The 12536-nt window shown below is 47.8% G+C and overlaps 1 protein-coding gene across 1 annotated transcript in view; it reads left to right on the top strand.

Moving 5' to 3' along the window:
• The first annotated feature begins 864 nt into the window (after positions 1-864).
• The window catches only part of Mtap (Methylthioadenosine phosphorylase), a 33044-nt gene continuing 21372 nt past the window's right edge, over positions 865-12536 (top strand). The window contains exons 1-5 of the mRNA XM_077693242.1: positions 865-1067; positions 1138-1224; positions 4519-4577; positions 8289-8456; positions 10763-10865. Of these exons, the coding sequence (XP_077549368.1) occupies positions 1056-1067; positions 1138-1224; positions 4519-4577; positions 8289-8456; positions 10763-10865 (429 nt within the window). The 5' untranslated portion in view covers positions 865-1055. The remainder of the gene's footprint in view (positions 1068-1137; positions 1225-4518; positions 4578-8288; positions 8457-10762; positions 10866-12536) is intronic.

Here is a 12536-nt window from a genome sequence, read left to right as displayed (position 1 = left end):
GAAGTTTTTCCTACAAATGGGACAAACAAAAAATGGAATTGGAGTTCCTTGCTCCAAGTGCACGGTTAAACTGCTCCAAGATGTCAGCTCCAAGGTGTCTGTGCATGGTTAAGCATGATAGCCTTGTTATAATTCATATGGTAGCCTGATACACTATCTGCTGCAAATGTTTAAGATCCTGTATCTGTTTCTTTCATTTTGAAGTTGCATGGAGGCAGGCTGAACGTGCTCCATCTGACTGCCACCTCTCAAGCAAGAGCGAGGTCAAGCACGTCTCAAACTGCCAAACTTGTTGTGTATGTGAGTGAAAAGATTTTGATAGGACAGAAAGAAGTAAAAGGGGGGGGGGGGGGGTGCGAGATCGACAAGCCATGTAGTTAATATTGGCAAGCTACCCCGAATATCGACAAGCGGCCCCTGCAAGGCGAGCTGCCATTGGTCGACATCCCTGTTCTGTGGCCGTCATTTGATGTGTGAACCACGCATACGCGCGGCAAATTTTGCGGGCGATTTTGTCTGCGCTCGTTTCGAAATACTTAAATGTCTGACTTTGTTCAAACGCACTAGCGCAAGCATTTTGGTTATGCCGGCCGGGTGCGTACAACCATTTAATCAATTAATCATTGAAGGACTCTGGTACACCGGTCCCTTCAGCGCTGACATCATCACAGCGAACGGAACCGAAATCAGAACCTTTTACAAACGTATTGGGAAATTTTGTAAAACACCGATGCTAGCCATTAGCCTTGAGTGATTTTATTAATTAAAAATAATAATTGTTAACGGAATTTTTTACATACAGAAATGTGCGCGATAATCTGTGGCATGTGGGTGTTTTCTACTATCTTCATCATGAAAAGTGGCGGTCTCTATGCATGGAGTTTTTGTTCTGTACTGCTACGAAGCGTGTTTGCTTTGATTGAGCGTGATCGCGACGCTTGAATTGCTGTGTGCGTCGTGGGCGCGCCGTCTTGTCGGGAGCGCTCGGTCGACGGCACAGCAGGCCTTTCGCCGCATCCCATCTGAACTCCTCCCGGCCACCCCGGAGACCCGCCATGAAAGTCAAAGTGAGAGCAGTCGTCGCTCGTACGACGCCCCGTGCAACGTCGTATCACCACCGATTAATTCGTCTTTCAGGTTGGAATAATCGGGGGCAGCGGTCTGGACAACCCCGACATTTTGGAAGGTCGCCAGGAACACACCGTGGATACGCCCTTTGGCCGGGTGAGGTGATTTCACTGCCAAACGTGTAACGGAACTTGGCGCGCTTGAACGAGCCAGCCTAGCATGCATGCGTACGTGGGATACTTTCGGAACGAATGTATGGGCTGGCGATCCAATGAACTGATACCCAGAATCCCCGGATTACATTGACCCGACGAGGGCGAGTTGAGTGGAAATAAACAGGTTTTAGCGGACGTGTTGGGTCGGAGAGCCGTCGTGGCGAGTCCAGTCGACCCGGAGGCAGGGGGTAGGTTGATCGGCGGGTCGCGAGGAACAGAATATCGTATTTGCGCGATTCTAACGCGCCCCCAATTGTGACGCGTGGGTAAGTTCGCGCTAGAAAATTCGAAAAAATAATAATTGGACACTGACTACTGCGCAGATGAAGACATGACACCACGTACAGTCTTTGTCAAAATTTTGTGGGCCACAGCGACTGTGGCCGGAGCAGGCGCGCGGCCGAGCAGGGGCGCTGCGCTTGCCGCTGTCAGCTGGTTGCGTGGCTAAAGAGAGCGAGGGGAACTTTTGTTCTTGCTTTTGTTGTGTGCCCGGAGCGACAAGTGCAGCACAATGCGCCTGCGCTGAAGCGAAGTGCGCCTGCTATGAGAAACTGGCGCCGCTCCACTTATCGCGCCAGCCATACCTACGAAAGGAAGCGCGAAAGTTTCCCTCCTTCTCTTTAGCCGCGTAACCAGCCGACAGCTTAAAGCGCAGCGCCCCTGCTCGGCCGCGCGCCTGCTCCGGCCACGGTCGCCGTGGCCCACAAAATTTTGACAAAGACTGTACCTGGAATGAGGAGATTTGGTTTTGCGTTTGCAACTTTGGAAGCCAAAAATGAATTGTGTTTCATAAGATTGCTTATCCAGGTGGAAATAAGTTATAGCGGGGAACACTGAAGCTGTTTGCGATTTCAAATGCCTTGGTCTTCATAATTCTAGGCGTGACGGGCTAATTGCAGCAGCACAAAAAATGTGCAACAGCTGACCAAGATATGCGGTATGCCATTGAGGAATTAGTGCACCGAGATTCACTCACGTGGTATTGATGGGTTGTTTTTATTGGATTTAGTTGGATTTTGGGGGGACTTGTGTCCGGTTGTTTTTATTGGATTTAGTTGGATTTGGGGGGGACTTGTGTCCGGTTGTTTTTATTGGATGTAGTTGGATTTTGGGGGGACTTCGTGTCCATTCTGTCGGCAATGCTGCTGGCCGCGTTAAAGTCCATTTTATTTCTATTTTGAGCCCGATTGTAACGCGCACACAACTATTAAGGCTACTTTTTAGCAAAAAAGGGTGTGTGTTAGAATTGTGAAAATACGATATCTCCTTTTCCTGCAACCTCTCCGCTCCCCTCACCTCGATTCTTTGGCCGGGGTTCATTTAAATGCAGGAGGGGTCGAGGTAACTGGACCCGCCAGTCGATTCAACCCTTTCTCGTCGAGTTGATGTATCCGAGGATAGAGGGAGGGCCTCGTCATTAAAGAGTTTTAGCCAACAACCTAATGTAAAAATGTTGGTTTTAGCACTACGTTTGCTCCGTGTTTTCTGTGGTTACTGTGTTGACCGGGACCCGCCTGCGCGCGCGGGAACGGTGAGAACACCTCCCACCGTAATGAATGCGCAGGCATGGCGACGGCCGAAACTAATCCACCCTACCGGAACCCAATTAGGTTCCCAGTCAACCCCGTAACCGCTGAAAACACGGAACATACGCAGTACTAATACTCTCTATTGTTGAGGCGTTATTTTGGAGGGGAAAACATAGAGGTGTTAGCTAGCAGGCCCCCTCAACTATCGCAAATATCTGTACATTTCCTCGCAAAGACGTGGTACTATCCTAAAGGAAGTGCTGGGGGAAGAGGCTGGGTGACAGGGTAGAAAAAATGTGAAAAAAAGCGCTGAGCAACAAAGTCGTGCAGGTTTGGGTTCTGCTCAACAGCGCCGTTAAACGAAGGCAGGCTAGGCTGTCTTTTAATTAGGTGAAGCGTGAATGACTTAATAAAAGGCTGCGAAAACGGCCGAAAAGTCACTACATCTGAATTGACCAGCAAGAAAAGGGATCGCACACCATAGAGTTGAACCAACGAAATGGCGGGAATTTTGACCTCGACCGAGCCAAACATGTGCCCAACGCTTGGGGCTCAACGGTGAAGCAGTAATTGGACACAGTGAATACAGGAGAATCGGATTGGCTGCCTTCATGCGTTATAAAGAAGATAAAAAGGGATACTTGTGCTGCTGGATGCGGGTTTGATTCCTGGCCGCGGTGGCCGCTATTCTGATGGAGGTGAAAAGCAAAAATGCCGGTGTGTTGAAGATTTCGGTGCACGTTAAAGATCCCCGGGTGGTCAAAGTTAATCCGGAGCCCTCATCACCTGTGTAACGCCAACGCGTTAAACCCTCCAATTTATCAAAAGAGATACGTGGGGAATGAATAAGAGGCTTGATTTTGTGGGTCGCCTAAGAACCAGTGCTCAGTACAGGAGAATTTACGCCACCTACATTGACCACGAAAAAAAAGGCCCTTTGCAGACTTCGGCAAAAAATGTTGCTAACACACTCAAGAGGGTTAAAATTATTACGCTTATGAATACTTGTGGTGGCAAGTGATGATGTAATATGTTTTTGAGTAGCAGCACTAGAACCAGATTTATCACTCTTTTCACTGCTGCCATCAGTAGTGGCAATGCAAGGACAATATGGCTTCTTGCTGACTATTGCAACACCACACCAAAGTATATGAGTTTCTGAACTATATACCTCCCCGCGTGTAAGCATTCTCAAGTGAACAGCTCCCTCAAACTGTGAGTGATCAATTTAGCATCTCAACTTGTGTTCTAAATGTGCTGGTTCTTCTCGTTACGCCAATGCGATGCCCTAATACCACATCTAACTAACAGGATCCACCTCACTTCTGTTCCTACACTAATACTTTGCTTGAAACATGCCCTTAGAAAATAGCAGCATGTATGAATAGTACTCTAACCAATGCTTGCGGTAGGATAATTTGTCAGGCCTACATACAGCTCTGTTACAGTCACTGTTCATCTAGCCATCATGTCTCGTGAATTTAGCTTCAAAATGCGATGCCAAAAAGCTTGTTAGGGTTCGTTAGGGTATGCTTTGAATGCAATGACTATTTCCTTTTTTAATACTAAACTACAGTAGTTTCATAGGAAATCTAAGCCCCAGTAAAAATAAGCCGTAACTCTTGAACATTGCGTGAGGCTCAATCTGGTAAGCGTCTTAGTCTCGGGTGGCGATGACTGGTGGCTGTGACTGACCTCTATTGCAGCCCTCCGACGTGCTTATAAGTGGGCGAATTGGTGGAGTTGACTGCGTTCTGCTGGCAAGGTGAGGGCAATTACTTTCAGATTTTTTTTTTTGCGTGTGTGGGCGCAGTAGCAACTCCTTAAAATGTCGCTTGAGCTCAGTTGCAAGTGAGTGGGATGGGATGAAGGCATTGGTGGAAGGTTTCAGAGGTACAGATTGATTTTTACAGAGTGTATGCTTTCTATCTCAAGTGAAAGAAGATGCTTAGAACACCGTGAGCTGAAACGGTTTTTCTGATACAGCCATGAAGCGCTTGAAAGCGGAATTTTTAATCTACCAGCCTTAATTAGTAAGCTGCCAAACAGAATACTGGCAACCGTGACAGTGAGCCTTGTGGCAACATGCATTTAATTGTACCGGAGATAAAAAGAACTTTTTAAAAACTTGTCCCCAGCTAAAAAAATCATAAAATGTAGTCTTTCCGATTTTTTGTGCAGTTATTGAATCGTGCATTGCAACATATGGAGCTCTTTGTATACATACGGTAGTGTCACATGGCGTCGTCGCCTTTTGGATTTCGGGAAGTTTAGTGCCAAATTAAAATTAATTCCCACCAATTTACTTGGAAATTCCTCGGTTAGAAATTCATAAAATGCCACCTTTCATGTGAAATTGAGGACATGCACTTCGCGAAAAGCGGTTCGCTGTCCCTATAAAGGCCAACTGCGCTGAAAATGTTGACATCTTGAGAAGCCTGTTTCTGTATAGTCTCCCTAAAAAGACTGGTAGACCTAAAATATGACAGCTGAAGTAGGTGCTTGCACGGCGGTGCGAACGACCAACGAAAATCAGCAGTTTTGAAGCTGAAAACGAGGAGAGCACGGCCATTATGGCGATGCTGAAGTGACGTTTTAGCAGGAAAGCCAGTGGGCCGAATGGCCGGAGTACACCTGCAAGCAATGGCTTTGCACACACCACATTCCTCGGAGAAACGCACCCAGCGGTGCTCAACTGGTCACCCGGCCGGCTGGCATGTCGCTACCGCTTCACGGCTGTTTGCATGATCCACCGGCAGGTGCACTGTCATCTGCAGTGGGGCTATTTTAAAAGTTTCTAACTGATTAACAATGCATTTCATGGGTCTACCAGCCTAGTCCCTGTTGGTTTGGTGGTATTTTCAAAATAAACTAGGCTGAGGTGAAATGTGCATGCAGTTGGCTTTTAAGGGTATCCATCATTGGTGCGCTCATCCTCAAATGTGTTTCCCCTTCATTCCCTCAAGCTCCTTTCATTGAACAGTGCTCTTGACCCATAGCCGTGCAGGGGTGATGCAGTGCATGTGATAACACGAATGTCAGGAGAGGTAGCCTGGCACCTGATAACAACAGTGGTTCCTGGTTATAAAAAGTGAGGAGTGATGTGCACAGTAACAAGTGGTGCTGAGTCTGCATCTGAAAAAAATGAGAACCATGTGGCAGCTAGCCCAAGTTGTGCGTGATCAGATTTTTTTGGGATGGACAACTTCCGAAAGAGACGTTGCCAGCCGCAGTCACTAAGGCTAGCCTGAGCACACAATCGTAGGTTTTTCTAGTGGAGGCAAAACGCTGGAGTGGCCCTGTGATCAAGATTTCTGTGAATGGTAAAAATTGCTGGAGGGGTTTGGGGGGGGTCAGCCCTCTCTCCACCGGTGACAGATGTCTCTGGCTTAAAAAGGGACAAACAACTGATTTTTGTCGCGTATATTTTCTTTACCTCAAATGAAAGGGCATCACTTAAAGCAGTTACCGTATTTTCCGGTGTATAAGTCGCGGTTTTTTTCTGAAATTTTTGTTGGTGCATCTTATCCACCGCTGCGACCTATGTATGGAACAAATCCGGTTCGCGGCGGCTGCGCCTCACCAGCGCACGTTGAGACACAGCTCTATGGTCTAAATGAATCCAAAGCCCACCGCTAGGGCGTTTCTCATAGCCCATTGTCGCTTCAGGACATTAAACCAAAGAATTCCCATAAACAATGATTATGGCCTGCAACAACCGCGTGCCACTTTCCGCCATGCGCAGTAACTACAGTTCAGAATAAATTTAAAGTAACATCAAACCGGGTTGCAAAAATAAAATGCAGCTTATAAATTATTACAGAGAGTTACACTGAAGGAGGTAAACGTGCTTCTAATTTTTAAAATGACAGCTTGCTGATAAGTTTCGATTTTCGAGCTGCTTCGATGCGCGTCACTTCCGTCCGCCATGACGCCTTTATTGCGCTGATTTATGACAGCGCGCAAGTGACGCGCGATGTTTTGAGAGGTGGCCAAATGGGTCTCCGACTCTTGGGACTCCATTTCTACAAAAACAGTTGTAGCCGGGTTGATAAAGGCCAAAGTAATTCCGTCCGCGAAGGGTGATGAGGTTGGCGAAGAAGACATCAGTGAGTCGGAGGATGACAGCGATGCGCCGGCGGAACATCCCCTTGAAGTTGCTCAATTGTTTATTTGTTAGCGAGTTGGAGGAAGACCTCGATGGTTTTGCCTAAATGCCATCTGTAAGTACATGCCATCTGTGTGCATCAATAAACCATTTTTGAGAAGCTCTGTCTAGACTTTGGACTGTATATGCAGGTGTCTAGCCATTCCTACCGGGGGATGTGTTCATAGGCGGCCGCCGCCGCAACCATGTACTTTCGCCGCAGTTTCTAACGATATGATTCGCTATGAGTTTACCTAATTAACAAGTGCGTGTTGTATACCGGTGCATCTTATACACCGGTGCGACTTATATACGTTTTTTTCGGAAAAACTGTCTTTTTGAGGGGGGTGCGACTTATACAAAGGTGCGACTTATACACCGGAAAATACGGTAATTCCCAAACAGTTTTGCTGATAGCACCCTAGAACTTTTGAAATCGGAATTTTTGTCTACCAGCCATTCGTGTCCTGCCAAAACGATTGCTGGCAACCGTGACAGTGAGGTGTGCAGCAACGTACTTTTAACTGCACGTGAGATTAAAAGACGTTCGTGCGTTTTTTTTAATCGCGTGTCGAGATCGACAGAATTGTTTGGAGATGTCCTGTAGTGTCACGTTTACACGCCACATGGCACCAGTTTTGAGACTTCAGAAATTTTAGGGCAAAATAGAAATTATTTCCGCCTGTTTATTTAAAAGTTACTCGCGGTTTCCCTAGTATATAAAACGCTGGCTTTCATTTGAGCTAGACGACGTGCACTGCACAAAAATTGGTTGTCTGTCCCTTTAACGTAGGCAAGCACTTATGATGTCATCTGGCCACCCTAGGAAGAACCCTTTCCCCTCCTGACTTGTTCTTGCCCCATGCCCCTTGGTAAAGCGCTGTAAGCGCCTAAGGCTCAGTTTTTTTTGTATCCCAGGTGCGGATTGGTTGCGTAAAACCCTATATTAGACGGTCTGAGATACTTCCCATGGTGTTGGCTGTGGGGCTGATGTGTGGTGCTCATGAGCTTGAGGATGCGGGTTTGATCTTGGCTACGGCAGCCGTTTTTCTGTGAATGAGGTGCAGGTTAGAAATGAAAAAACACTTGTGTGTTGACATTTTGGTGCTTGTAACGATCCTCAGGTGGTCTCAATTAATACGCACCCCTCGACTAAGGCGTGGCTCACAGTTCAGGTGTACCGTTGGCATGTAACACTTCTGAAATTGGAATTACGAAAGACAGTTGGAGGCACAATAGGTTAGGTTGCGTTAAGTTAGGTTGGGTTGGCTTGGCTTGGCTTAGCTTCAGTTGGGTTTAATTAAAGTTTGTGAGTGTGTGTGTGTGCAGGCATGGCCGCAAGCACACCGTGATGCCGACCAACGTGAACTACCGGGCCAACCTGTGGGCCCTGCGAGAAATGGGCTGCGCGTTGGTCATCGCCACCACTGCGTGCGGCTCCCTGCGTGACGACATCTCCCCGGGCCACATCGTCCTCCTGGACCAGTTCGTCGACAGGTACCCCAGCCGCCTGCCACTTGGTAGCCGAAAGAACTTGGCCACCTGTCTTCCTTGTTGCTACCAAGTTGTCTGCCTCGTTCAGTGGCACCTAATGCTGAGAATAGAACTAGCCCTTGTGAAGGGAGGATGGGGTGCGCACGCTTGCTTACGCTGGCAAACTGGCTAACTGAACAGATTGCGGAAACGACGGAGAGTCCCGGTTGCATCAGTCTCACTTGGGCGTACACGTCGCAAACCACTGGCTTCATTTGTTTCGACAGCTTTTGCTTCTCAAGCTCCTTAAAATCCTATGATGTGGAGAATGAAGTGGCGAGCTACTGGAGGGAAAGGAAGGTGTCATCGACAAGGACGGCATGTTTTTTTTTTTTTTTTTTCAGAAGAGAACCTATGCGACGCCAGATGAAACGAACGCAACCGAAAGAAACCCTAAAATCTACAAATAATACTCTCTGTTTCACACTTCTTTCGTAGTAATTTAGTGCCACTATCAATCCAAGGATAAAAAATAGGAACTCCGTATAATTGCTTAGGTTACGGCCACCCTATCATTCTTTGTTGAACTACTTCCAGCAGCGCAGCTAAACGGCGCGGTTCGGCTCAGCAGCCTTGACTGCATTGCCACAGAAAGTTGTCCCCGAGTATAGTGCTTTATGTATACAAAAAAAAAGGCAAGAGAAAACGCTATGATTACAAGTTTGAAACAAGGCAGCGAAGCATCGGAACAAGAACTTGTAGACACTGTCATGAAGACATGCGAGTTTACCAAGCATGTCTCAGAGGGGCCTTGAAGACAAAATGCAGCCCTGTTCAGTTTGAAAGAACCAGCCTTTGCTAGCTAACCGAGCTCCATTCCAACCACGAAAGATGTATTTCTAACCGAAAAACGCCAGAGATATTGGCAAACATTCAATTTTCGCAGTACAGTGACACAACTGAGGCCAGCCCTAAAATCACCGTTACCAGTGTGTTAACTGCATGTTGGCATTCAAGTGATACAATCAAACGGAACTAGAGGCACCACTACAGTTGCCCAGTCATGCTTCTAGGCAGTGGCTAACATCAGCAGCCACAAATCTTCACAATAGATGACGTCGTAGAGATGTCATAGACATCATAGAGACGTCTATGTGACGTCATAGAGCTGTCGCAGGGTAGTTGCCACTGCTTGACCCGTTCTTTTTTTTTTTTAAGCAAAGCTTTACTACTTTCGTCCAATGGTTTCACAGAGGGTGCGCAAGTTAACCTTCTGACTAGAGACACACCCTTGGCGGCACACCCCTCGAAGCGTGATTCGCCGGGCCCGCTGTCGGCACTGCGCAAAGGCTTCATTTTAAGTCGTTCTGCTCACATCGCGGCCGCTCCCGTTGTGGCGGCGACGGAGTGGCCGCTTGGCTGATCGACAGCCGACCAAACCCGCGGCCTCCTATGCATGCGCCGCTGGGGCGTCGCAGGCTACGTGACTCATCTTGCACCACGTTCATCCGTAAAAGAGAAACGTCGCATTCGCCGAGAATGAAAGCGGGGCTGGGCTTCCTTCTGTGCGTGCTGCACGAGACCGAACGGCTTTGAGCCATTGGCAATGCAGCTACATCAAAGGTTGACCAAGCGAAACCAAGACTCAGCCAGATTAAGCCAAGCTTTTGCTTTGCATATCCAAGGTTAGCTGAGCTAAACAGCATCCATTTGTTTTTTTTTTCATAGTTAGCTTAGTTGTTCCAAGTTTTCAATAAAATTGGTGTCGTTATCGGGGCAGAGCAGTACTTTCATTTAACCAAACTTGTATTTTGTCTTCATGATTCCTTTAAAGGGACCCTGCAACACTCTTCGTGCAGTGCAAGTAAACCTGCGCGACGTTTAGATTAGACTTCCAGGAACACCCGAGCCAAATATTACACGTGCACGTGAAGCGGTAAGCGCGCAAATCGCCGTGAAAGACGCGGAAAAACCAACAGCTCTCTCTTCAATTCTCCTCATTATGCACCCCTGGCATGGCCTCTGCGACGTCAATCGGGCAATGGCTGTCCTGGCAATCCTATTGGCTGTCGCTGGTCAACTTCGCAGCTAAATTCTGGCATTTTCTGTGATGATCAGCCGTCGTCGGCTCTGTGTATGAACCTCTTCTATGTCTGAACCTGACCGCATGCTTTTGGTGTTTCTTTTGTTTTGAGTGCGCACGGAGTTTGAGTGACGAACTAAATATTCCACTTTCAACGAGCCCAGCTAGTTTTGCTGGAAGTCGCGTAAATCATCTGCAGCGCTGTTTCTGTCGCGTTGTGCTTCATCGTGTGCAACCTTTCACGCAGAACGACCAAGCGGCCATCGACCTTCTATGACGGCAGCAGCGATGCCTGCAAGGGTGTGTGCCACATTCCAGCCGCTGCGCCCTTCCATCCACTACTTCGCAAGGTGGGCTTTCCAGCATTATCGTGCTGCGCTGAGGGAGAGCCATTTTCCTAGGGTAATTTAGGGACTCGGTGTCAGTAATTTAGGGACTCGGTGTCGGTAATTTAGAGACTTTTTGGAGGCTTTGGCGCCCGTTAAAGTTGCTGTGAAGGCAAAATTACAAAGGCTGCTCTGTCCCGATAACAGTGACTCCAATCAATTTTGCCACAAGCTTCAAACAAATAATCGATCATAAAAAGAACCAGCAAGAAAGGAGGACGCAGGACGCGAGAAGAAGGAACACGAACACGCCGCTGGGCTCACAACAGATTTATTTTGGAAAAGAAAAACAAGACATTTACTATGTGCCATTTCCGTGGACGCACACACTTTGGCCAACATGAAGAAACGCAGTTGCGTAGATAAAAACTGATATTTTTTATCGGTTAAGATCACCAAGGGATCGCTGACACAAGTCTTCTTTTTTTCTGTAAGAATGCCTCGAGCAGCTCGCGCTCACGTCTTGATTTTCCGACACCTAAACTGCTGGCAAGGTGAAATTTGGGAATACAATCCTGGCAATTTTTTACGTGTAAAGCTAAATTGCTACCCGTACCCGGGCTCAAAGTTGTCCGGTGCTGCCTCAGCCAATCATTAAGGCATGCACCCGTTTGTCCGATATATATTTTTCCGCAGGACAATGGGATTCAGTGGATTAACACCCACCGCACATAACTTTCGGTGGCTGAAAGTAATCCGTACCTTCCGACTGTGGTGCTTACTCACAGCCTGGGTGTCTCCTTGGTGTATAAAACCCTCTAATTGTGAATTTGTGCTTATTATGTTGTTGCACAGCTTTCACAGGGCCAAGTCTGAAAAAAAAAAAAAAATGAGTGGATTCTTTTTTAGTGCAGTAAGCCCCTCCGCCAAAGTTCTTCTGGACACCGAAGACGTAGCCGCTGTGGGTGCAGTGCCCAAACTTGCCTACACAAACTGCCTTGCTTGCTTTTTGCCACACTGTTTGGACAGTGCCAGGTTTTTCTTCTTGTGACGCGTATAATGTGTTTGGACTAAAAAAAATTACTGAAAGAATCTCGAACTGTTACTTTTTCATGCTGAAAACCTGCCCTGTTGAGTATTCGAATGTAAGGCGAGGTTTTTTTTTCCTAAAATCCGTAGTCCCAAAGTGATACCCGACCTTATATTCAAACCTCAGGATACCATGCCTCCGACCCGGCCAGCGCCCTACTGAGATCGACGAATACATGTCCAACACGAACCGAGGACCTGCCCGCTTCAACCGTTCACCGTCGCCCTACCGGTACCAGTCGCCAAACCGCCATAACCGCTGACTTCTCACGTGGAAGGTCCCCCAGCCCACGCGGGGGAAACTAACAGCAGCAACTTCTGGAGGTGAAGTTGCAGAACGGCGAAAAAACGAAAACCCTCCAATGACGCATGGCCGCACCAAACACCGTACCTGCAGCCCAACGACTCGATCTAACCCGGACGTGACTCCCGAACCCGACGACGACACGACGCGACGCGTACCCGAAACAACAGAGCCTGCCGCTGAGAAGATGACGAGAATGACGACGCGTGGTGCCCGACCGTCAACACTCACAAGCCGAGATACAACGCCCCGACGCACCAGAAACTCGAGGAAAGCGGCGTCCGACGTCCAGTTGTCCATCG

This window comes from Haemaphysalis longicornis, unplaced genomic scaffold, assembly GCF_048455015.1.
Source record: "Haemaphysalis longicornis isolate Haplotype H1 unplaced genomic scaffold, Haemaphysalis longicornis Haplotype H1 scaffold_12, whole genome shotgun sequence".
NCBI classification, from domain to species: Eukaryota; Metazoa; Arthropoda; class Arachnida; order Ixodida; family Ixodidae; genus Haemaphysalis; species Haemaphysalis longicornis.
Note: the sequence above shows the minus strand (reverse complement) of the source record. Positions and strands in the feature narration are given on the sequence as shown.